Here is a 26,970-nt window from a genome sequence, read left to right on the forward strand (position 1 = left end):
CTCCTCATAAATACTGCAGAGATCAGAAACAGAGTGGGGAAGGGTTGATAAATATGAACCCATGTTTGGCCACTTCATAGTGCCTTATCTGCCTTGTATTTCCTTGAGTAAAGAGGATTCACCACCTGAAATGGTCAATAAAGTTTTTGTATATGCAAACGTCAAATCAACACTTCCACAATACCTGATTTACTAAGGAAAATCCATTTCTTCTCCACATATCAGCTGAGACCTGAGACATCAGCACTAAGCAGCGCAATGGGTAGTCCATCAATTTTTCTACTTGAAACTCTGACTGTAATAATTGTCATAATAGTATGTGGTTAGTATAGCCTAAGAACATGCTTCAAGATACAATAGTTGCTGAATGTGATACCATTCCGATACTCTAATTACCCCCAAAAAAACACAGGAAACATCAGCGATGCGCAAATCTAAATTCTTCCAGATTTAAGGCAGCTGAATTTTTCCCATTTTTAATGAATGCTGTTTGTAGTGTACATTAATGATTTAGACGTGAATATAGGAGGTACGATCAGTAAGTTCGCAGAAGACACGAAAATTGGTGTTGTAAATTGTGAAGAGGAAATCCTTAGATGACAGGGAGATATAGATGGGCTGGTAAGATGGGCAGAGCAGTGGCAAATGGAAATTAATCCTGAAAAGTGTGAGATAATGCATTTTGGGAGGACTAACAAGACAAGGGAATGGATGGTAGGACCCTAGGAAGTACAGAATGTCAGAAGGAAGGTGTACTTGTCCATAGATCACTGAAGGCAGCAGCACAGGTAGATAATGTGGTAAGGAAGGCATATGGGATACTTGCATTTATTAGCTGAGGCATAGACTATAAGAGCAGGGAGGTTATGATGGAGCTATATAAAATGCTAGTTAGGCCACAGCTGGAGTACTGTGTACAGTTCTGGTCACCACACTAAAGGAAGGATGTGATTGCACTGGAGAGGGTGCAGAGGAGATTCACCAGGATGTTGCCTGGGCTGGAGCATTTCAGCTATGAAGAGAGACTGAAAAGGCTAGGGTTGTTTTCTTGGAGCAGAGAAGGCTGAGGGGGTCATGATTGAGGTGTACAAGATTATGAGGGACATTGATAGGTTAGATAGGAAGAAACTTTTTCCCTTAGCGGAGGGGTCAAGAACCAGGGGGCATAAATTTAGGGTAAGGGGCAGGAGGTTTAGGGGGGATTTGAGAAAAAAAAATTTCACCCAGAGGGTGGTTGGAATCTGGAACGTACTGCCTGAAGAGGTGGTAGAGGCAGGAACCCTCACAACATTTAAGAAGTATTTAGATGAGCACTTGAACCGCCATAGCATACAAGGCTACGGACCAAGTGCAGAAATATGGGATTAGAATAGTTGGGTGCTGGATGGCCGGCACTGACATAATGGGCCAAAGGGCCTGTTTCTGTGCTGTATAACTCTATGACTGTAACTTCCTTACTCAAAACAAGGATTTGGAAAATGTAAAGATAAACTTTCAAAACGTAGCAGATGTAATCTTTTATTCAGCTCTAGAAACTTTGGGAGCATGGTGCACTGGTTTGTTTGTGCAAGTTCAGTTTCTATAGAGAATGAAGTTAAAAAGGAACGCGGGAACAAAAACTGTGCGCCTTTAGACTTCAGGCAAGACTTCTGTAAGCATGTAGTATGTATCATGGAATCATAGAGCACAGACATACAACATGAGCAAGCTGGAAATTTCACTGCTGTATTAAATCATTTGAAACTTTTCCGATTATGGGCTACGCCTTTGGAATAAACTTATTTAAAATAATGCATTTGAAAACTAAAGCTGCCAGCACCAACAAGTTGTGAAACATTAAAATGTCAGGCAGCATTTTCAATAACTTAGCAGCAAATCTCTTGATGTCCAGCATAAATAACATCGTAAAATAAAGTATGGAGGATGTGCAGACTTTGAAGAGAAGAATTTTAAATAGAGATGAGGAAACATTGTACTGCTGTTTACTCACTGAAGGCACAAATTCTTCTAACTTGTCAATTGCTCCACTCTTGTTCAGATGCACATGTAAACCTAAAACACCAAGTAGTGTGTAAGAATCTGCAGACTAATTGTTATCAACAACACATGCCAGCAAAATTTTAAGAGTTCACCTTAGTATCCTAGAGAAACTGGCCAGGTCAACTCGAAGTAGATTTTAGTTTGACCAAAGAACTGTCTCAATAATACCCATTATATGGTGTTACTTCCAGCAGCTACAAGCCTGTAAAAACAGGAGCTTTAAGGCTAAAAAATATTCTTTTCAAACAGGTTTAGAAGGGAAAAGTCTAGAATCTGGTATTTTCCCACAGTGTAAGGGACTTAATGCACGCCACGTGCTCACCATTATACTTAACTAAAATCCCAGTGACGATATTGCCAGTGTTGTAGATTTCCAGGCACTAATAAGCACTGAACACAAGAGGGTGACGGTTGCCATGATTTAACACAGAACATATTGACAACTGTTGAAAAAATAAAAACTGGGCCAAAACTATTAAGCCTCTCCTCAAAACTATAAGTACACATTACAAAAATAGCAACTATCCTGGAGCGTTTACAAGGCAGTAATCCAATCTTGATCTGGCATCATCAGAACCCTTGGATTATGTTACTGCCTTGTGATTACTCCCCTGTACTCCATGGGCTGTTGAGATTTTTTCTAAATGCATTATTTATATTTGTTTACTATCCTTATCCAGAATCAATGAACTTTATTATAATAATAACACATATACAAAGGCACTCACTGGTCCTAGACCAGTTAAAAAGCAGCCTTTTCACTACTGATCTGTAGTTCTGTACTCAAAAGTCATGAATTGTTTTAGAATGCCATGAGTTCATTCTTGGGTGCATTTTCAAAACAAAAGTTCCTTCCAAAGTCTAATTGGTAAAGATAGTATGAGCCATGCAGATTGGAAGGTTTCAAGTCTAGCTTCTGGTCTCAGCTGAGTAAACTAGTTTCAGCCAAGATATAATGGCAGTGTATAATTGGCCTAAATGCCTTTGAGGAAAGGATGGAATAACAAAAACAAACCGGGGTCCTAAGCCAGGAAATGCTGATGTGTATATTGATAGCATACTTAACATTAAAGGAAGAACTGGGTAGGGCAAGATATTGTTGGAAACCATCATTAGCTGGAAATTTTCAAAGATAGGGCATCCTGCTTTGGCAGGTCAGTATGTGTTGCTAATTATCATGTAGGAGTCTCTTCCTGTCCTGCAGTTAATGTGTAGCTACCCATCAGGGAAAAATATCCCAATGTCAAAAAGAGCCCCATACAGTGCACACTTGCATTTTGGCACTTGATAGACTACTGTATTAGTGCTATAACTGTAATCCTAAAATGCACGACTGGGTTTGTTTTAAGTTATGCTTGTTGGAAACGGAAGACAGTTGGGGAGAAACAAAATGGAAGCATATCCATATATGGGTTAAATGGGCTACAGTGTCACTGATTGTTTGAGGATGGATGATGTTGTGGCTGTGTCAATACCACCTAGAGTCAGGGATATATAAAGAACTGCCTTAAGGGTGGAACAGGAACAAAGGCACAGACAATTTCACCATATGGATGCCTACTCACCAAACAAATGGGATAATATACATCTTTTGTACTTATTGCTATGTTACTGTTTTTAAATTAGGTGTACTGTAATCATTAAACTTATTTATGAAACTGTATAGGTTGTCCTGTAGAACTGACTGACATAACCAGCTGAGTCAGCAATAACTCATGTTACGAGAGAGTATTAACCAACTGAGCAGAGAATTTCATTCCAGCTTCCCATGACTGATCAAAGCCCAGGTTAAAGGTTTGTGCTCTGAAGCGGTACACCGTGCTTTAGTCCACATAACTCTGGGAATTGGATGGTTTCCCTCACTCCACTACCACATCACCATGTTGTCCAGGATACTTCAAACTCGTCATGCTTAAGCCATTACTATTATGATGCTAGTGAAGCAATTTCCTTAAACTAACCTGCAAGGAGCCTGGAAAGGGGAAGGTGAATACTGACAGGCTCTCGAGATACCAAATAGCGTTTCAAGCTGATGGAGTGACCGCACATGGTCAGAGTGTTGAGCTGCTTCCTTGCATTGCGTTGATTGCACTCGTTAGAACACTGGGACAAAACACGATGGCATTCCTTGTAGGCTCGAAGGAGAACTTGTTCCTACATGTATACATGAGAAATAAGAACATAAGAAATAGGAGCAGGAGTTGGCCAGACGGCCCCTCAAGCCTGCTCCGCCATTCAGTAAGCTCATGGCTGAACTTATATATTGACTCCACTTTCCCACCCTATCTCCATAATCCCTTGATTCTCTTGGTCCCCAAAAAATCTATCGATCTCAGTCTTGAACATATTCGACAACTGAGCTCCCAAAGCCCTCTGGGGTAGTGAATTCCAAAGATTCATAACCCTTTGAGTGAAACATTAAACACTCTTCTTAAAAATCAATTAACTGGAAATAAATGCAATTGCCTTTCAGGTGAATAAAATAAACCAATTACTGCAGGACTAATTCTTGAAATTGGCAGAGTCAAAGGAAGTCACTGGACAGCAGCTTTGTCCCCACTAGAGTATAGCCATAAACACATTCATCAGTTCAAGTGGGGGCTCCTTACTAGAGGAAAGCCTCATTTATATAGTACCTTTCATAACCTCAGGATGCCCTAAAACAGCCAAAGTACTACTGTAATGTGTGAAACACAACAACCAATTTGTGCACAGCAAGCTCCCACAATCAGCGATCAAATAATCTGTTTTAGTGATATTGGTTGAGGGATAAATATTGGCCAGGACACTGGGGTAAATTCCCCTACTCTTCTTCAAATTAGTGCCATTGGCTCTTTTACATCCACCTGAGAGGACAGGTGGGGCCTCAATTTAACATTTCATCCGAAAGACTGTGCAGTCCTCCTTCAGTACAGCACTGGAGAGCCAGCTTAGATTTTGTGCTCATGTATCTTGAGTGGAACATGAACACACAATCTTCTGACTCAGTGTCAAAAGTGCTGCCACTGAGCCACAGCTGACACTTTGAGATAATACTAAAACAGCAGTATCACCTTTGCTTGCCATACATGGACCAGATATTAAAATATTAGAATAAAGCATCAATATTTTCTTGACTGGATATTGTTTGGTTCCGTTTCAGAGCTATATTTTGACATTCTTTTAAGTGATATATATAATAATATTATATACATATATATCATATTTTTATAGCATTCCGAGGTAGAGGAGGAGCAGAAACGTTCATTGGAGGCCCAAATGGACTGTTGAGGAGGCGGGTTGTATGTAAAAAGGCTTCTGGAAGAAAGTTAAGTAGCAAAGTGAGCATAGCCTGGGACATACGACTGGTGATAAGGTGGGTCTAGACTATGGAGAGATTTAACGAAAGGATTTGAGGACCTTGAAATCAATGCTATTCGGGGGAGCCGAGGGAGAAAAGGGCCGGGGAGCTTTGTCATGCTGGAGACATGAGATAATTAGAAGTTTCAGGTAAAATCTGAGCACTGTGGATTTCTAGGAAAAGTGAAGCTTGTATCTTTATCTAAAACAACTAAGTAGTCTAGCAATGTGCCAAAGTGCTACCACTGAGCCAAAATAAGGGCCTAGAAATTACTAGCTCTCATTGAATGATAGAACATAGAGGAGGCCATTTGGATCATCATGCCTAGACTGGCTCTTTGGTAGAGCTAATTATCTATCTAATTAGCTATGTAATTAATTACGCTCTGTCCTCATAGCCCTATAACTTTCTTTCCCTTCAAGTATTCATGCAATTCTCTTTTGAAAGTTACTATTGAATCTGCTTCCACCACCGCCCTTTCAGGCAGTGCATTCCAGATCACAACAACTCGCTGTGTGAAAAAAAGTGTTTCCTCACGTCAGACTGGTGAAATCTGTGTCCCCTGATTATTAACCCACCTGCCACTGGGAACTGTTTCTCCCTACCTACTCTATCAAAACCCCTCAAAAGTTTGAGCACCTCTACCAAATCTCCTCATAACATTCTCTAAGGAGAATATCTCTAGCTTCTCTCCACATAACTGATGTACCTCATTCCTGGCACCATTCTAGCAAACTCCTTTGCACCCTCTCCAAGGCACTGACATCTTTCTCAAAGTGTGGTACCCAGCTGAGGCCTAACCAATATTTTATAAAGGTTTTTCATAACCTCCTTGTTTTTGTACTCTATGGGCCAAATTTTGTTTTGAACGGCGATCCCACCACCAGGCGGAATGCACTTTGGGGGATGGAACAGCTAGCTGCATGCAATTCAGCGATGGCCGGCTAATTAGGGCTAATGAGTCGTGAACTCCGCCCAATGGTGTGGTCTGAGTCAGGCCTGGAGGTGGGGAGCATGGTGTCTGGTGACGCCTAGACAAGGTCTGGCACCATTTTTAGACAGCTGCCAGCCCTGCATTGGGAAGGCCTGGAAGAGGAGGTGACATCAGATGATGAGGGGATTATGACAGGAGACCCCATGCGGCCCCACGCTTTCCTGATGCCTCCCTCCAGGAGCTACTACAGACTGTCAGGGAGAGAGGGACATCTAATTCCCAAGGGATGGGAGGAGACTGGCAAGCCAAACCAAGCAGGCCTCGCTCCAGATCGCCGAGATCAGTAGCTGTCGCATAACCCCATGCACATGGACACAGTGCCGCAAGTAGCTCAATGACCTCACCTGGCTGTGAAAGTGAATATCATTTAATCCCTTCATCCTCTTGAGCCTTGCATCTGTTTAAGTAGGATGTTGCATTGGGACGAGAGTGATCTCCCCCCTCCCCCAGACATGGGCAAAGGGAGAGGGGATACAACATGTCTGTCAGTAGCCTGTCATGGTGGCTCTGAAAACAGGCCCCCGGTCATATTTGAATCTCGCATGATCCCAAGGAAGGGAATACATGCAGGAGGTATCTGTGTGCCCCATCAGTGACAATTACACAGCCAGCAGCCTATGTGTTGGGATTGATGTCACTAGGGGTCCAACATCTCCCTTCCCTCTGCCCGCAAGAGCAGAGAGCACATAATCATAGGGAGCGGGCAAAGACCAGAGGAAGGCTGCCATTGTTGCTCGACCTGACACCAATAGAGGCGGCAGCCATGGAGCTTGCCAAACTGCAGGATGAAAGGAGCACTGCAGACACCCTCCCAAGATAGTAAGTATCGGCTATATGGGGCACAACGCTGTATCTGCAATGATGGAGCCATGCTGCTCATCAGGCATCTGCTGCGCACAGGGGACTGCATTGTAGGGGTGTCTGCAATGGAGGGATGGCAGGCCCCTGATCCTTTGTTCTGTCACGCAGGTCAAGCTGCGCCAAATTGGACACCAGTGGAAAATGCTGTGGATTCTGCCACCTCTGTGGAAGGAGTAGCCTCAGAGGCTCCATCGGCACCTCATACTCCTTCACCAGTGCAGATACATTTCTGGGTTTGCGCACGTGTTTAGATCTGGGCACAGAATCTGGTGAGCACAGCACACGTGCCCCCGAGCAGCTGATGGAGGCAGTTACAGCCCATGCCTCTGACAATCGGAGGATTTATTTATTTTTTGATTTTGGGAGGCCAGGTCCATATTTAGCCCCAGGCTCATTGATGTGCCTCTGGTTTCAGCAGCAACAAGGGAAATGCTGGAGCGCAGCAAGAAGTACAACAACATCTGGCAGAGATGCTAGTGGCAATGAGTGCCAAAGCGCAGTCGATGGAGGAGTCAATCCAAGCCCTGACCTCGACATTGTCTCTGCCTGGTGCATGAGTGGCATCCTCCATTGTGAGGTCGGTGGATCTGATGGACAGCAATGTCTAGCAGAGCAGTCAGTGTTTGCTGAATTTTTGTGTAGACCTCCATACCCTCATCCTGACCATGGGCTCAAAGCAGCAGTGACAAGGTGAGAGGGGGACAGGGGACCTCGAGTCACTACCAGATCCTCTGGTCTCTCAGTCAGCAGGGAGGCAGAACGTCTGCCTTGATAGAGAGGAGTGGTGCATGCCTCCCCAGCTGGAGGCTCCTCTCAAGGTGATCCTAGTGTGGACAGCAGCTCCTCTTCTCCTCTGCCAGTGTCACCAGTTAAATCAACATCCCAGCCGATAGAGGGCGGTACTGCTTCTTTGCAAGAGGTCCACAGCATGTTGGACCTCTCGAGGCCCAAGGCATCCCGAGCAAGGCCATCAAGGTCATCCGTAGCCATGGGGCATCAAGGTCAGTAGGCGGCCTCCACCTCAGCTGACAGTGCAGGGACAGCATCGCGTAGGAGTTCACGGAAGCGAATTAAGAAGCGCACTTAGAATCACTGGGTTTTCAAGGGTGAGTGTTTGTCTATCATTACACTGTTGGCCTCCATTATGACTGTAAATAAATCTTTGCACTAGGCACGGACTCCCTCCCTTTTTCCTCCATCAAGGGCTTGATCCTTCACTGCATCCCAGCCTTCAATAAGAAGCTGGAGGTGATCGCTGATGCTGCAAGGGTTCAACTCTAGAGCCTCACCAGATCAGTTCAGCACAAATGTTCAAAAAGACAACGCATCGTTAAGGAAGGGTGAAAGATGGCTGCATAAAGGAACGGCTTTAATAGAAAAGGTACAACGGCCATAAAGGATCAAATGAAACACAAATACATAAGGGCATCGTGAGCCTCCCTTGCAGGTCTCTCACGTCCAAAGTCATGTTGTCCATGGGGTTATTCATCTGGCATTGCTTAACCAGCTTCCCATTCCACATCCTCATCGTCTGAATAGGCAGTCCACTCCTCACTTTCCTCATTGCTCAATAGCTCCTCCCTCTGCAGGGCACATTTGTGCAGCGCACAGCAAACCACAATGTTATGGGAGCCCCTTGTCAGGGCCTACTGAAGAGCTCCCCCAGACCAATCTAGGCACCTGAATCTCATCTTCAACCTTCTAATGGCCTGCTCAACAGTAGCTTGTGTTGTCCTGTGACAGGCGTTGCATCTCTCCTCTGAACCCATGCGTGGGTTCCACACAGACGTCAGGTAGCCTAATCCTCAGTAGGTAGCCTTTGTCTCCAAGAATCCATCACTGAATGCTGGAGGGAGGTGGAAATGTTCAGGAACCTGGGACTGCCTCAAAATGTAGACATCATGGCAACTTACCGGGAAGCATGCACAGACCTGCAGGATCCGTTTACAGTGGTTGTACACCAGTCGTACTTTGAGGCAGTGAAAGCCCTTCCTGTTGAAGGCTGCTGGCTGGTGTTCCGGAACCTTGATGGTCACATGTGTGCAGTCGATGACCCCCTGCACCTGGGGGAATCCAGCAGTGGTCTCAAAACCAATGGCCCTCTCTGCTTCCGAGTTGGGATCTGTGTGGAAGTGTACATAATCTCCGGCCCTCCTGAACAGGGCATTGGTGACTTCCTTGATGGGCCAATGTGCCGCAGACTGCGAGATTCCATTAATGTCCCCTGTGGATCTCCAAAATGATCTGGTGGTGTAGAAGTTCAGCACCACGGTGACCTTCAGGGCCACTGGCATTGGATTGCCACCCAGTCCCCCGGGGCACAGCTCATTATGCATCATTGCACACAGGTCTGTGACGACCTCCCTGGAGAGCTGCAGTCTTCTTTGGCACTGCCTCTCGAACATCTGCAGCTAGTTGAGCTTCGGCCTGTACGCTCTTTCTGGAGAGTACCTCCTTCTGCACCAGCCACCTGCCTCTCTCTCTCCTCTGCACCTTTCTGTGCACCTGGAGGCTGCTGAGGTCCCTCCTGTGGTACCACAGTCCATTGCGGTGCCACTGCAAGTCCCTGGCCCTCCCTCCCCTCAATGTTTACCCTTCTGATAGCCTCCCCTTCCAGGCAGGCATGTTCTGCCACCTCGATGTCACTTCCTTCAAGGCGGCGAGACTCTGAAGCCCTGTGAGACCAGTGCACCATTTATAAAATTGCATCCGACACAGAAAATCGCTTTCAACTGGCCGTTTAACTAGCTTAATTACCTGCCCACCTCGTTGCCATCGGACCTCTGCCCTCCACGTTTGCCTCCATGGACAAAAATCGGGATGGGACGTCACATCAGACTTCCTGCCCAATGCGGCCCATCCTGATTGTATGTCCCCCTCCAACACCTCCATATCCGTCCACATCATTCTCTTAAAATTCAGCCCTGTGTCTCTGTTTATAAAGCCCAAGATCCCATATGCTGTTTTAACAGCCTTCTCAACATGCCCTGTCACCTTCAAGAATTTGTGTACATACACTCCCAGGTCTCTGTTCGTGCACCCCCCCCCCACCAATAAAATATCATTGAGTTACCGCTTTTCATTCTTCCTACCAAAATGCATCACTCCACACTTCCCTGCCTTGAATTTCATCTGCCATGTGTCTGCCCATTTCACCAATATAGGTTCTCCTGCAGTCTGTTACTATCCTCCTCACTGTTAACTATATTTCTGAGTTTCTTGTCATCTGCAAACTTTGGTATTATGTTCTGAATACCGAAGTCATTAATATATATCAAAAAGACCAGTGGTCCTCATACCAGCCACTGGGGAACAGCACTGAATAGTTCTCCCTCCAGTCTGAAAAACAACAGTTCACCACAACTCTGCTTTCTGCCTCTTAGCCAATTTTGAAACTGTGCTGCCATTGTCCTTTTAATCCCATGGGCTTTAATTTTGCTCACAAGTCTATTGTACGGTGCTTTGACAAACGCTTTTTAAAATTTCATATTCACATCAACCCCACTACCCTCAACAACCGTCTGCTACTTCATCAAAGAACTCGATCAAGTTAATCAAACAATATTTACCTTTAACAAATCTGTGCTAACTTTCATTTATTCACCCATAATTTTTCCAAATATCGTTTAATCTTGTACCAGATTACTGTCTCAAAGTTTCACAACTCCAACATTACTCACTGACTCGAGATTGCCAGGTTTATCCTCTCCCCTTTTATGAAAAGAGATATAACATTTGCAATCCTTCAGTGCTCTGGCACCATCCCCATCTCCCAAGAAGATTGCAAGATTGAGGCCAGTGCCTCCACAATTTCCACCCTTACTTCCCTCTAACCTAGGATGCATCCCACTCAGTCCGATTGACTATCCTACTTTGAGGACTGCCAACTGCCAACCTTTTAAGTACCTCCATACTATCTATTTTTATCTTATCCAATATCACTACTGCTTCCTCCTCCTTCACAGCTACATTAGCAGCATCCTCTTTTCCCGTGAAGACAGATGCAAACTACTCATTTAGTACTGCAGCCATGCCCTCTGCCTCAACCAGGATGCCTGCTTTTTGGTCCTTAATATGCCTCACCCTTCCTTTGACTACTCTTTTACCATTTATGTGCTCACAAAAGACTTTTGCATTCCCTTTTACGTTAGCTACTTTGAGTAAAAACATTCTAGTTCTCAAACTTACGGTCCACATCATACAGACACAAAACTCTGATCCAGAATTAAATACCAACTGGGAATTATTCAGGAATGAGGTCTTGTTTTCCAATTGCCTTTCATGGACCTGAATACCATAAATTGCTGCCCGAGCAAAATTCATACCAGGTACAGGTAATAAGCATAAACAACTTGCACTTAGTGAACTTGCAGCATCCTTGATCTAGCAGTATTTGTAGGTAGGCCCGAATTATTGGGACTCAGCAGCCTACATAGGCCAGATCTGACTATCTCAGCACAATTAGACAAACATCTTCCGTTCCTTCAAAGTGGAGGCCTCTGCTGATGTCAGATAAGCAGGTGAAAGGCTTGGCCCTGTCGAAAACCATGCTGTCAGTTGCAAAGTTCTGTTGGTCATTGTCAGATCTGATCATTGGTCTGAATCAGAAGTTCCTGTCTAGAAAGATCTCAATGAACCAACTGACACTGAGCACAAGCGTAATGTTTCCTACAACACTGATAACACATCAAAAGTACTTCATTGGCTGTAAAGCACTTTGAGCCATCCTGAGCTTGTGAAAGGCGCTTTCGAAATGCAAGTCTTTCTTTTCTTTCAAGGGATTCAAAACCTAAGCTCCCTTCAACAATTGTGGAGGGGAGGGGTAAGAAAGAAAATGTACAATAATGACCACATATATCTTATGATAAGCACATGGTGCTAGAATAAAAGCACAATTGATAGCATAAAGAAATATCTCCTTGATGATGTCAAATAGTCCTACTAATCTCTTGCAGCGTAATCTCAAAATCACCAGGAGGTCCTTTTCTGGACAGCTGCCAGTTGAGAAGTAGCAGTTAATTGCATATAGATGCAGACATTACACACCTCCAAAATGTTGAGCAGAAAAAGCTGCAACTATGTGCAGACACCAATGTCAACTTTGCAACAGAACAGCGCAGGGCATAATAGAGTACCACCATAGTTAAAGCCGACTGTTATGGTACTGTCCATTTATACCTTATTGACTTGATATACACAGCCTTCTTGAACAGCACAGCTTACCAGGTCAATTCAAAGAGCATGGCAGCAAGAGAAATTCTAGTCAGGCCCCCATTCAGGATCATCAACTATGATTTGAGTTGCATTTTACAGTTTATAGGCTCTGAACTTCCTTGATTAGATTAGTGCTTTGCAATTACTGCCAGTTGTCTATCATCCTCTGTTTAATCTGATCTCAGGGTTCACAGCACTGCTATTAATTGATCAAGCTTTACTGTAACAGACAGAACTTTGAGCCTAGATTTTACGTCCTCTGACCAATCGAGTCCAACTATATTGCACAACGAGCAACACAGAGTTGATGTAGAAGCATTGAACCTGTCCAGTGGGTGTATGAACAGGACTTTTTCTCTTTCAGTTGCTGTGCTATGGGATTACATGGTAATTTGTCATACAGTAATTCACAGCACAGAGGAGGCCATTCAGCCCATCGAGTCCATGCTGCCTCTCCACAGAACTATCCAGTCAGTCCCACTCCCCCACTCGATCCCCTTGGCCCTGCAAGTTTATTTCCTTCAAGTGGCCATCCAAGTTCCTTTTGAAGTCATTATGCAGAGCAGATTTACTAAAAGTATAAATTCTCAGTACTTACATCAGATGCACACCATTCCTGAATCATGGACAGAATACATTTTAGAAGCATTTCGATAGTGAATGCTGGCTCCCATTCGGGCTCTATCTCAAGGTGCTGCCCAATCTGTCGGTTCACTGGCTCCATGTTCTGCAAGTAATGCATAAAATGAACTGTTTAAAGCTTCTTCCAAAAAAGATCAAATCCCTTCAATAAAATGCAACCTGCATTTGTGAAGGAATCCTGCCATAATAAGGGGTTATAAGGTTAAGAGAGTTATTTTCTTATGAATTAGGGAATAAAAAAATTAAAAAGCAGAGCTTCATCTGCCTGGAAGGGTAGAAGGGACTCAAACATGCCAGGGCGTGTTCAAGGACACCAACATCCTGTGGCATGTTAACTTTAACCCCTAACATAAAGGCAGTTACTGAAAAACAGGAACTCACTCCTGAAAAACATGAACATATTCACTTCAGCAAAGCACTGATAATACAAGTCATAAATAATCATTGCCACTTACCACAAGCTAACAATGGATGACATTATTTTCCACGGATGCACCTAAATACCTGCCAGCTGAATCCAGGAAACGGAGTTATAATATTAAAACAGTATTGTGTAGCTAGGAAGTTATCACCATTTGCAATTTCAGCATCCTGCTAACCCTAAGGAGGTTGACCAACACGTGTGCTCACAACTTCCTGCTGGCTCAGGCTTTTCTTAGAAATTAAATGATGCAGATTTCAACTAGAAATCAACAGTTAAACAGCCTTGTATAAAGACCACATCTGTACTCTGTGCAGTTTTGCTCTCCACATTTAAGAAAGAATATACATGTACTGGAGGCAGTACAATGAAGGTTTAATAAATTGGTCCCTGGGATGAGGAGGTTGTCTTATGATAAGAGGCTAAGTAAATTGGGCCTATATTCTCTGAAGTTTAGAAGAATGACAGGCAATCACATTCAAACATACAAGATTCTGAAAGGGCTGGATAGAGTAGACACAAAGAGATTGTTTCCGGTGGTAGGGGAATCTAAAACATGGGGGTACAGTCTCAGGATAAGGGGCTGATCATTTTAGGACTGAGAAGAGGAGAAATTACTTCACTCAAAGGGTTGTGAATCGTTGGAATTCTCTACTCCAGAGAGTTGTGGATGCTCCATCGTTGAATATATTTAAGACTGGGACAGACAGATTTTTGGTCTCTCAGGGATTTAAGGGATATGGCGAGCGGGCGGGAAAGTGGAGTTGAAGCCTAAGATCAGCCTAGATCGTATTGAATGGCGGAATAGGCTTGACGGGCCATCTGGTCTACTCTAGCTTCGATTTCTTGTGTTCTTATTTGGAAAATAGGAGGGGATGAATGTACTTGCAAGAGAGGTAACACCCCCATACGTTAAAAAAAAAAACTAGCTTTGCAGCTTAGAAACAGTATAAAATATTGGAACCACACAGTGGATCTATAGAATCATTGGATTCATTCCAGCTTTTCTCATGGTAAAGGTACAGCTGCCGTGGTGTGGCGACAATAGTTAGCCCCTTAATTAGGATAGAGGTATCTTGCTCAACTCTGCGGCTTTCTACTCGGGAATTTAAGGTAAATGCTGCTTTAAATATTGATGGACATCTTAAATATTTTACTGTAACAATATTTAGACTTAAAACTTGGATTCTCTAGTGGGAATAAGGTTATATTTTCGTTCTTTTCCTGGAACTATTAACGTTGCGATTGTTTTACCCGTCAAATGTGAATTGCATGTTTGGTTCTTTAATAAACTTTTATATAATTTAGAAAATATATTGTCTCATATAGTCTTCTGTATCTTAAACTTGAGAACGCATCTCTGTACACTCTTCAGTGGGGAGGTACATTATCGAGGAGAGATGCCTGGACCCTAGAATATCAAGGTTGTTATAATCTGATTAAAACTTGTTAAAAAGGCTATCTGGAAGATGGTAAAATCCTCGGCTGGTTCCTTTCCTTTGGGGAGAGTTAGATCAGTTCTTCAGACCCATTCAAGTATCTGAGAGATCTGTTTTTCTTAACCTGAAGAGTATGCCTGATCCGGGATGGTCGCAAAAAGGGGCTAGGATTACAATCCACTTCACACTAAATCAATAGAATCACGAAGCAGAGTGTTTTACTGACAATCAAAAATCATAAGTCAGGATGGTGTGTGGCACCATGCATCTGGTGCCCTTGTCCTTCTAGACAATAGAGATTGCGGGTCTGGAAAGTGTGGTGGAAGGAGTCTTGGTGAGTTGCATCTTGTAGATGGTACACACTGCTGCCACTGTGCGTCAGTGGTGGAGAGAGTGAATGTTGAAGGTGCTGGATGGAGTGCCAATTAAGTGGGCTGCTTTGTCCTGGATGGTGTCGAGCTTCTTCAGTGTTGTTGGAGCTGCACCCATCCAGGCAAGTGAAAAGTAATTCATCACACTCCTGACTTGTGCCTTGTAGCTGGTGGGCAGGCATTGGGGAGACAGGAGGTGAGTTACTCACTGCAGAATTCCTAGCCTCTGACCTGCTCTTGTAGCCACAGCATTTGTGTGGCTGGTTCAGTTCAGTTTCTGGTCAATGGTGATCCCCCCAGGATGTTGGTAGTGGGGGATTCAGCAATGGCAATGCCATTGAACATCAAAGGGAGATGGTTGGATTCTCCCTTGTTTGAAATGGTCATTGCTTGGCACGTGTGTGGCACGAATGGTACTTGCCACTTATAAGTCCAAACCTGGATATTGTTCAGATCGTGCTGCATATGGACACGGGGCTGCTTCAGTACCCGAAGAGTCGCAAATGGTGCTGAACATTGTGCAATCAGCGAACATCCCCATTTCTGACCTTATGAAGGAGGGAAGGTCATTGATGAAGCAGCTGAAGATGGTTGGGCCTGAGACACTACCCTGAGGAACTCTGGCAGTGCTGTCCTGGGACTGAGATGATTGACCTCCAACAACCACAACCATCTTCCTTTGCGCTAGGTATGACTCCAACCAGCAGAGAGTTTTCCCCCGATTCCCACTGACTCCAGTTTTGCTAGGGTCCTTGATGCCATACTTGGTCAAATGCTGCCTTCCTGTCAATGACAATCACTCTCACCTCACCTCTGGAGTTCAGCTCATTTGTCCATGTTTGGACAAAGGTTGAAATGAGGTCAGGAGCTGATTGGCCCTGGCGGAACCCAAACTGAGTGTCAGTGAACAGGTTATTGCTGAGCAAGTGCCACTGGACTGCACTGTCAACGACCCGTTCCATCACTTTGCTGATGATCAGGAGTAGACTGATAGGGTGGTAATTGGCCAGGTTGGATTTGTCCTGCTTTTTGTGTACAGGACATATCTGGGAAATTTTTCACATTGCCAGTAAATGCCAGTGTTGTAGCTGTACTGGAATAGCTTGCCTAGGGGCGCCGCAAGTTCAAAACGAACACACGAACATAGTTCTGGAGCACAAGTCTTCTGTACTATAGCAGGAATGTTGTCAGGGCCCATAGCCTTTGCAGTATCCAGTGCTTTCAACTGTTTTTTGATATCACTTGGAGTGAATCAAATTGGCTGAGGACTGGCATCTGTGATGCTAGGGACCTCAGGCAGAGGCCGAGATAGATCATCCTCTCGGCACGTCTGGCTGAAGATAGATGCAAATGCTTCAGCCTTGTCTTTTACACTGATGTGCTAGGCTCCCCCATTGTTGAGGATAGGGATATTTGCGGAGCCTCCTCCTCCTGTTTGTTGTTTAATGGTCCACCACCATTCACGACTGGATATGGCAGGACTGCAGAACTTAGATCTGATCTGTTGGCTGTGGGATTGCTTAGCTCTGTCTATCGAATGCTGCTTCCACTGTTTAGCATGCAAGTAGTCCTGTGTTGTAGCTTCACAAGGCTGACATCTCATTTTTACATATATCTGGTGCTGCTCCTGGCATGCTCTCCTGCACTCTTCATTGAATCAGGGTTGGTCCCCAGCTTGATGGTAATGGTAGAATGGGGGGGAGGGGGTATGAGGTTACAGATTGTGTTTGAATACAGTTCTGCTGCTGCCGACGGCCCACAGTGCCTCATGACGCCCAGTTTAGAGTTGCTAGATCTGTTCGAAATCTATCCCATTTAGTACAGTGGAAGTGCCAAACAACACGATGGTGTCTGTACTCAATGTGAAGACGGGACTTTGTCTGCACAAGGACTGTGCGGTGGACACTCCTACCAATACTATCATTGACAGATGCACTTCTGAATGTAGACTGGTGAGGACGAGGTCAAGTAGGTTTTTCGCTCACCACCTGCCAGCTATGTCCTGTAGACTGGAATGTGGAGTTGAGGTGACAATAAGATCAGCCATGATCTTGTTGAATGGTGGAGCAGGCTCGAGGGACTAAGTGGCCTTCTTCTTCATACATTCATATGTTCGTATATTCGTATGTAGGACTCGGCCAATAGTGGTGCTACCAAGCCGCTCTTGATAAAGTCACTCAACTGGCCAATCCCAAAAAGTGCATCAGGAGATCCTGGATTCGAATTGCAGAGATGCCTACTCACTCAGCAGTATTTTGTTGGCTGATCTCATATACTAAAAAAAAACCCCAATTTCAGTTATTGGGCAAATCCCGCTTTTATACCAGGGTGCAAGAAGGAAAAGGTGCTTTACAACCACTAAGAACCTGAATAATGCAGTCTTTCTGAAAATGATTTCCAAAAAGTGTATCTGTGGACACCAGGTAAGCACCTAATGGCCTCAACCCTACCCTCCATCTTCATGACAGCTTAGCCAAGACACAGTATGAAGGCTCACGATAGCACACTCTCGAGTGATGTACCAAAGGACTCCCAACACTCCAGGAAATGTAACCCAGCATAAGTCAAAATATTCTTGATTGATCGGTAAGAAAACAAAACATTCTGTAGGAAAACTAAACATAGACCATTGCCAATACATCACACTGGAAGAATTGTGATGGTGCTCCAACAGAAGTATTTTGTTCTGTTACATCAGTTTCAGTTACAGAAATATCCTTTGCACTGAAACAAAATGTTAACAGTTAATATGTAGGCATTTATCTGTAAATATTTCCAGGCCTAGTTCAGTTATGAGTTTTTATACTGCTGAATGCTTCAAGATTGTATCCACAACTGGGAACACCACCCATCATCAGTACTTCTACAACCAGCCCCATATCTCTCTCTCCCACCCTCCAAAAACGATAACTTGCATTTATAAAGCACCTTTAACATAGTTAAATATCCTAAGGCACTTCACAGGAGGGTTATCAAACAAACTTTGACACTGCATGATATTAGGACAGGTTTTAAGGAACATCTTAAAGGAGGAGAGAGGTGTAGAGGATTTTAGTGAGGAAATTCTAGAGCTTAGGGCCTAGACAGCTGAAGGCATGGTTGACAATGGAGTCAAAGGGACCAGAATTGGAGAATGGCAGAGATCTTGGGGGGTTTTAGGGCTGGAGGAGGTGAGGAGGGGTAAGGCTGTGGAGAGATTTGGAAATAAGAATGAGAAATTTAAATCCCCCAAACCCGCCCCAAAATAATCAACTGCATTTTCCAGCTAACCAAGTTCTTGCAACTTTTAACAGACTGTTGGCACAGAAAGGCAATTCCTTGCAACAGGAATGAGAAATATTCAACATTTATCCCCTGACCTCACTAAACTATTTAGAGGGAATTGTTTACATTGAAAAGCACTTCCTCTCAGCACCATTAATAACTTTGTAAAATCTGCAACACTAAAAGTGCAACTGATTTTTTACTTTTACTTACTTGCATAGATTTTAAGAGCCTCAGAAAAGTTTTAAAACCTTCAAGGAAATGTTCTCTCTGCCTGTCTGTCCACAGAGGTGGTTTGCAGATCAAAACATACCTGCAAAGAGGGAAGGAAAATTAGAAAAATTACATATACCGAGGAGAAATTACACTAAATGAGGGAACAATGCAGTACATTTTTAAAAACATTTAAGAATGTATAGCACAGAAACAGGCCATTCAGCCCAACTTGTCCATGTCAGTGTTTATGCTCCACCCCTCTCCATTTCACCCTATCAGCATAACCTTTCATCATTTCTCCCTCATTTGCAGATTTAGCTTCTTCTTAAATACATCTATGCTATTTGCTTCAACTTATTTAGATAGCAGCAAGTCCGAGCTAACCAGGTCAATGATTAATCCCTCGAACTGGGGAAGTTACTCGTGCGAAGCCACATTCTGCCATGCTGCGGTGTAAGTCACTGCAAAGTAACTGGGGACCACCAACCGAACTGTTTTGAACTCATTTTGAAGCTACACTGACCTTCAGAATCATTTTTATATAAATCATAATGGGCACCGACTGGGAAATTGGCCTTTCACCTTGAGAAACTGGATGTGTCTAAGCCTAATCCCTAATGGACTTGAACCTAGCTAAAACTGCCCATAATCCACTACAAATAGGTAATCTCATTCTGAAGATCATGATGATACCTGCAGGAATGGAATGAGTTCACATTGGTTCAGTTTTAATGTTAGCAATAAGACACATGGTGGGCAAATCAAAAAGAGATTTACTCTAAATGGTAGGGTGGTAGAATGTGAACTGGTTGGGGCCTTAGTCTTTATCACTGAGCACTTCCCAATACCAAACTGGAGGTCCAAAATGAAAACATATTTCACTCCTCAGAACTGACTTTCTTAATTTGATGAGCATAAAAAAATAGCTCCAAGATTCCATTGGTGACTCAGTCGGTAAACACACTGTATAGTATGACTGACCACAAGGACTACAAAGGTCCTTGCTTCAAAGGAGTCACACCTGAAGTCCTTACTGGATTTAAGAGTGGCTCTCCCTTACAGGCCCTAGTTTTTGACTCCCCACAAGTGGAAACATCTTCTCTGCATCTACCCTATCAAACCCCTCCCTAATTTTAATGACAATAATTTCATAATTACCCACTGAACATCTATTTCTTATGCCTCTAACGAATCCCCTGGTTTCTAAATGAGAGCAGATGGGGCCTGTTTCCAAATGCTGTACCTGCTGCGCTGTAACTGGGACTTAGATAATCCCAGCTGAGCAATAAAGAGGAGACATGCTAATTCTGGCATGTGTTTGAGTTAGGGAGAAGAAATAAAGCTAGCAACAACATGGGAAGTAGATGTGGGAAAGCTGGAAAGAGACATGGTTGAGCTTGACTTCTTGCACACTCGGGTGAGGTATTGGATAGACACACCAGTAGAGTCTTAAATAGATTTGGACATTGATCCTTTTCACAGAAAAAGGAAAAGATAGCCTTGTCTTTCTATATCACCTTTCATGATCTCAATACATCACAAAATGCTTCACAACCTATTAAGCACTTTTTGAAGTGTAGTCACTGTTTTAATTTAGGAAATGCGGCAACCAATTTGCACACGGCAAGCTCCCACAAACAGCATTGTTATGACCAGGTAATCCGTTTATGAAATAAAAAAAATGAAAAGCTGGAAATACTTAGCAGGTCTGGCAGCATCTGTGGAGAGAGAAGCAGAGTTAACGCTTCAGGTCACTGACCCTTCTTCAGAAGTGGCAGTTCTGAAGAAGAGTCACTGACCTGAAACGTTAATTCTGCTTCTCTCTCCACAGATGCTGCCAGACCTGCTGAGTATTTCCAGTATTTCTTGTTTTTATTTCAGATTTCCAGCATCTGCAGTATTTTGCTTTTATTACTAATCTGTTCATGATGTTTGCTGATGGATAAACATTGGCGAGGACATCCGGGAGAACTTTGAAATGGTTGCGTTTGATCTTTTACAGTCACGTGAGAGGGCAAACAAGTCTCGGTTTGCTGTTTCATCTGAAAGCCAGAACCTCTGACAACGCAGCACTCCTTCAGTACTGCATAAAGTGCCTTCCTGGATCTTGTGCTCAAGTCTCTCGAGTAGGCCTTCTGACTCAGAGGTGAGAGTGCTACCACTGAGCCATGGGCTGATACAGAAGAACTACTCGTCCCTCATCCAACCTTTTCTTAATACAGTCCAGTATCTTGACCTCAACTACCATGACTGGCAACACAATTCAGTTGGTGATCAACCTATAATTAAGGTAATACTTCCTGACATCTGTATCAGGTTCATAATCCTGAACCCGTGTCCTTTATTCTTACTGCCCTGACACAGGTGAAAATATTTTTCTGGTTTTACTTTCTCTATCACATTATCATTTTATTCTAAAAGGTGCCCTCCAAAAGGTCTTTTTTTAAAAGCCTGAAAAGTCCCGGCTTATCAAATAATTTCTCAAATTTCCACCTGACATGAGGAATCTGACTCACTGCTCTCCTTTGCACTGCCTTTAGGAGTTATGTGTCACTGGAAGGCTCCATCCCCCTCATGGAGCTTGCACACTTCCAATCTAATATCCCAAAGCACTTCACAGAGATGGTTAACATTAAGTCACTTCCTCAGAGTTCAAGGTTGGTCAAAGGAAGAACTTTCTGGTATATAGTGCCCTATCCCATATCTCAAAGCAATTTCACATACAATTAACTACTTTGGAGTGCAGTCATTTTTGCCATGAAGGTGAAAGCAGTCCTTTTGCAAACATCAATGTATCACAAATAATAATAAAAAAGAATGATTTTTTTCTGTTATATTGTTTAACGGATAAATATTGGCCAAAACGCTAGAAGAACACCTTCTCTTCAATATAGTGCTTTTATCTTTAAATAGACCCTTAACAACCATCTGGGAGGTCAGACAGGCCCTGGTTTAACAGGTTGAAATGACTGATTGCTGGAAATTCAGAAAAGAATGATTCCATGCTCAACTTGGTAACTTCTGGATAAGGAGGAGCAAGATGTGAAAATGAGAGGTGAATTTGCGGATCAATTAAAAAACCTACAGGCAATTTTTGTTTTTAGGGCGGCACAGTGGCGCAGTGGCGCAGTGGTTAACACCGCAGCCTCACAGCTCCAGGGACCCGGGTTCAATTCTGGGTACTGTCTGTAGAGTTTGCAAGTTCTCCCTGTGACCGCGTGGGTTTTCGCCGGGTGCTCCAGTTTCCTCCCACAGCCAAAAGACTTGCAGGTTGATAGGTAAATTGGCCATTATAAATTGCCCCTAGTATAGGTAGGTGGTCGGGAATATGGGATTACTACAGGGTTAGTATAAAATGGTTGGTTGTTGGTCGGCACAGATTCGGTGGGCCAAAGGGCCTTCTTCAGTGCTGTATCTCTAAATAAATAAATAAAATGTGTGATGTAATCGGACTAAGCATGATGTCCACAAGCTGACATGCTTGCACTTGACTTTCACCAATGTAAATGTGTGTCTAGGTTCAAAGTGAACTCCAGATAGCAAAATAAAAAGCACAAAATGCCGGAAATACTCAAGTGGGTCAGGCAGCATCTGTGGAGACAGAAATGGAGTTAATGGCCCCGACAGTTACTGGGTACTGGGATTTTGGAGCACAGGGAGTTTTGGCTGGAAAATCCCCAAATCTTGGCCACATGTTAGGCAAGGAATGCTCCAGAAAAGGCTGCAACCCAGGTGCAAGTGAGATTCTTGGGGGGGGGGGGGGGGGGGGGGGGCAGTTGGAATTTATAGGTACGTTTGTTGGATCTGGGGATACACTCCTGCTGCTCCTGGCCCACAATCAGTGCTGTAAAGCCACTTCGCTTAAGAATCCAGCTCTTTGCATCTCCCTTTATCTGCCGGGTTTTCTGAGTTCGGGGAAACAGCAGCGGGAAAAAAAATACAAACCTTCTTAAAATGAAGGCACACAGCTCCCTTAAAAAAGGTTTCAGTGACCGACCCACATCCTGAGAATGATTTGGTTGCCCACCCATCATCCACCTCCATTAAAACCAGAAGTAGGCAAGTTCAAGGCATGTTGAATCCTTTTTGAAATGTTTAAACATTGTTACTTCCCACTCGACCCAAACCCACCTGTTTCTGGATGTTAAAATTACCCCAAGGTTTCAGGTCAATGAGCTGTCATCAGAACAGTCAGGGGATTGAACTGAATCATTGGGATATGGTAACAGGGCACTTAGAAAATCATAATATGATTACCAAATCCATGTTGATACTTCCCAAAAGGAAATCATGTCTGACAAATCTATTAGAGTTTTTTGAGGCTGTAAGCAAGGGGAACCAGTGGATGTAGTGTATTTGGATTTTCAAAAGGCATTCAAAGGTGCCACACAAGAGATTATTACTACACAAAATTAGGGCTCATGGGATTGGGACTAATATATTGGCATGGATTGAGGATTCGTTAACAGAGAGAAAAGAGCAGGAACAAAGAAGTCATTTTCGGTTGACAGGCTTTAACTAGTGGGGTGCTGTAAGGATCAATGCTTGGGCCTCAGCTATTTACAAGCTATATTAATGGCTTAGATCAGCGGTCTGAGTGCAACGTATCCAAGTTTGCCAATGATGCAAAGTTAAGTGGGAAAGTAAGCAGTGAGGAGGAAGCAAAGCTGCTGCAAAGGAATACAGACAGGTTGGGTGAGTGGGCAAGAATATCAATTTCAGGAGGAAAAATAGAAAAGCAAAATACCTTTTAAAAGTTGGGAAACTAGGTCGTGGGTGCCCTTGTACACAAAACGTTAACTTACAGGTACACAATTAGGAAAGCAAGTGGTATGTTAACCTTTATTACAAAGGGATTGCAATACAAGAGTAAAAAAGTCTTATTGCAATTGTATAGGTTCTTGGTGAGACCATACCTGGGGTACTATGTTTTGGTCTCCTTACTTGCCATAGAGGGAGTGCAACCAATGTTTACTAGACTGATTCTTGGAATGAGGAAGTTTGTCCTATAAGGGCATAATGAATAGACTAGGCCTATATTGCCCAGAGTTCAGAAGAATGAGATGATCTCTTTGAAACAGATAAAAAATTTTAAGGGGCTTGATGGGGTAGATGCCAAGAGACTATTTCCTCCGGCTAGGGAGACTGCAACTAGGGGTCACAGTCCAGAGTAAGAGGTCGGCTATTTAGGACTGAGATGAGGAGAAATTTCTTCACTTAGTGAGTGGTGGATCTTTGGAATGCTCTACCCCAGGCAGCTATGGATGCTCAGTCATTGAGTATATTCAAGACAGATATTGTCAGATGTTTGGATAATAAAGGAATCAAATGAGAGGGTGATGGTGTGGGAATGTGGAATTGAGGGAGATGAACCATGATTTTATTGAATGGAGGAGGAGATTCGAAGGGCTGAATGGCCTACTCCTGCTCCTATTTCATGTTATGTTAACTCCGTTCTCCCTCCATAAACAATGATTGACTTGTTGAGTGTTTCCAGCATTTTCTTTTTCTATTTAAGATTTCCAGCATCTGCACTTTCTTGCTTTTGATCCAGACAGCATTAATTGATTTGTTTAAACAGATATCTTATGTTTTATTGAAGCATTATGATTTCTCAACTTCATTAAATCCAGATCCTTCACAAAATGCAGCAAATTAAACAGAAGTAAAACACAACTCAGTTAGACGGAGCAGCACAATACAGTGACTGCTTCATGGCACCACAACTTCTGAGAGGAGCTGCATGATCAGAAATAGCTGGGGAGTCAAGCACAACTACCAATGCACTTCCAGAACATTGTACTAAGTGCCCAGGCAGATAAGTTAAAATACAGCACTTAGGTGAATAAAAGGATTATATTTGCACAACTGAACAGAATAGTAGAGAGAGAGAGAGAGATAGAGATACAGCACTGAAACAGGCCCTTCGGCCCACTGAGTCTGTGCCGACCAACAACCACCCATTTATGCTAATCCTGGAGACCCATATTCCCGACCACATCCCCCTACCACCTACCTACACTAGGGGCAATTTACAATGACCAATTTACCCATCAACCTGCACGTCTTTGGCTGTGGGAGGAAACTGGAGCACCCTGCAGAAACCCACGCGGTCACAGGGAGAACTTGCAAACTCCGCACAGGCAGTACCCAGAACTGAACCCGGGTCACTGGAGCTGTGAGGCTGCGGTGCTAACCACTGCGCCGCAGATTACTTCTGAGTAAGCATCGCTTAATATTACTGTCAACGACACCTTCCATCACTTTGCTGATGATTAGTAAACTAATGGGGCCGTAACGGTCTTGTTTGGATTTATCCAGCTTTGTGTAGACAGGAACTACCTGGAATTTTCCACATTGCCAGGTAGATGCCAGTGTTGTAACTGTACTGGAACAGCTTGGCTGGGGCAAAGCTAGTTCTGCAGCAAAAGTCTTCAGTACTACAGCTAGGATGTTGTCAGGGCCCAGTGCTTTCAACCCTTTCTTGATATCACATGGGGCGAATTGAATTGCCTGAAGACTGGTATCTGTGAAGCTGAGGACCTCAGAAGGAGGCCGAGATGGATCATCCACTCGGCATTGCTGGCTGAAGATGGTTGCAAATGCTTCAACCTTGTCTTCAGCACTGACTTGCTGGGCTCCCTTAACATTGAGGATGGAGATGTTTGTGGAGCCTCCTCCTCCCGTTAGTTGTTTAATTGTTGACCACCATTCTTGACTGGATGTGGCAGGATGCAGAAATTTGATCTGATCCGTTAGTTGTGGGATCGCTCAGGTCTGTCTATAGCATGTCTTTAACAAAGGCTCCTGTGCAGCAAGGAATTAACAAGAAAAACTTGTTCTCTACAAAGTACAGGTTAGAAATGAGAAGCTGCCACTTTGCTATGCCACTTTTGTTATGTATATACAATGGTCCTAAATATTAAGCTATCACTGGTAAACCTTGGTTTTTTTTTTACAATCAGGCTTTCAACATGCCAAGAAATAAACAATAATTTAAAAGTATTACGCTGGCACCCAACCCGTCACGAAAGAAAGGTGACCAATCTGGGGTCTGAAGACACACTTACTTAAGGTCATACAAGACCATTTGTTTCCTGAACAATTTATCCTGGGAGTAACTCTGAAAATGAAGCTTGCCGTTTTCCATGTGTTCAGACAACAGCTCGATTATCGTTTCGATAATGATTTTTAGAGCATCATGTTCTTCAATCAGATGACGAGCCTAACAAAATTAAAAATTTACTGTAATATTCATTCAAGAAGTGGAGATGGAAGAGAGAAATTAAATCAGAACCTTTGCGTTGTTACATTTTTCACCTTGGATAATTTGTACATAGTTGGAGAAACCTAAGGATTAAGAGCACAAGAGATCAAAGAAGTAGGCCAAATGACCTGTCTAGGCTGCTCTGACAATCAATAAGATCATGGCTGATCTTTGATTTCAAATCCACTTCACCAGCCAACCCCGTATTCCTTATTCCCTTACAGTCCAAAAATCTATCGTTCTCAGCCTTGAACATACTCAACAATTAAGCCTCTGCAGCACCTTTGGGTAGAGAATTCCAAAGAATCCCAACACAGCCTCCCTCCCCGCCCACCCCTCCGGTAATGAAATCTCTCCTCACCTCAGTCCTAATGGGCCAACCCTTATCCTGAAATTGTGCCCCTTAGCTCTAGGCTCTCCAGTCTGGGGAAACAGCCTCTCAGCATCTATCCCAGGGCTGTTCAAACATTTTTTGGAGGCGGGGGGGCACATTATAATTTTTGCTTATATCAGGGGGGGGGCCGGTGAGACTATTTCTGTCAGATAAAGCCATTAAAATTTATCTTACTAATAATGAAAACAACAACGTTGTATTTTTGTAAAGAAGTTTAAACGAGAAGACTAATTTATTGACTTACTTTCTGGTCACTATGTTGGACACTGATTTACTGAGATACCTGGTATTCTTTGCTTGCACATGTAGTCAATATTTGCCTGCATACTTGTAGTAATGCGGAATATTCTGGAAAGTCATCATTCTGTCAGGAGTGATCCAGATCACTCACTCTCCCTCTCTCGAAAGCCCGTCCCTCTCTCTGTGATCCCCCCTCTCTCTCTGTGCCCCCCTTCCCTCTCTCTCTCGCACTCTCTGCCCCCGCTCTCTCTCTCTCTGCCCCTCTCA

The 26,970-nt window shown here is 43.6% G+C and overlaps 1 protein-coding gene across 2 annotated transcripts in view; it reads right to left on the bottom strand.

Moving 5' to 3' along the window:
- ubr1 (ubiquitin protein ligase E3 component n-recognin 1) overlaps positions 1-26,970 on the bottom strand; it is a 212,272-nt gene that overhangs the window by 102,182 nt on the left and 83,120 nt on the right. For both annotated transcript variants that reach the window (XM_068039752.1, XM_068039751.1), the window contains exons 12-17: positions 25,873-26,027; positions 18,800-18,899; positions 13,048-13,176; positions 4,002-4,194; positions 1,991-2,052; positions 185-295 (exon numbers count right to left, since the gene is read on the bottom strand). In XM_068039752.1, coding sequence (XP_067895853.1) covers positions 185-295; positions 1,991-2,052; positions 4,002-4,194; positions 13,048-13,176; positions 18,800-18,899; positions 25,873-26,027 — 750 coding nt within the window. The remainder of the gene's footprint in view (positions 1-184; positions 296-1,990; positions 2,053-4,001; positions 4,195-13,047; positions 13,177-18,799; positions 18,900-25,872; positions 26,028-26,970) is intronic.

This window comes from Heterodontus francisci, chromosome 9, assembly GCF_036365525.1.
Source record: "Heterodontus francisci isolate sHetFra1 chromosome 9, sHetFra1.hap1, whole genome shotgun sequence".
Classification (NCBI taxonomy): domain Eukaryota; kingdom Metazoa; phylum Chordata; class Chondrichthyes; order Heterodontiformes; family Heterodontidae; genus Heterodontus; species Heterodontus francisci.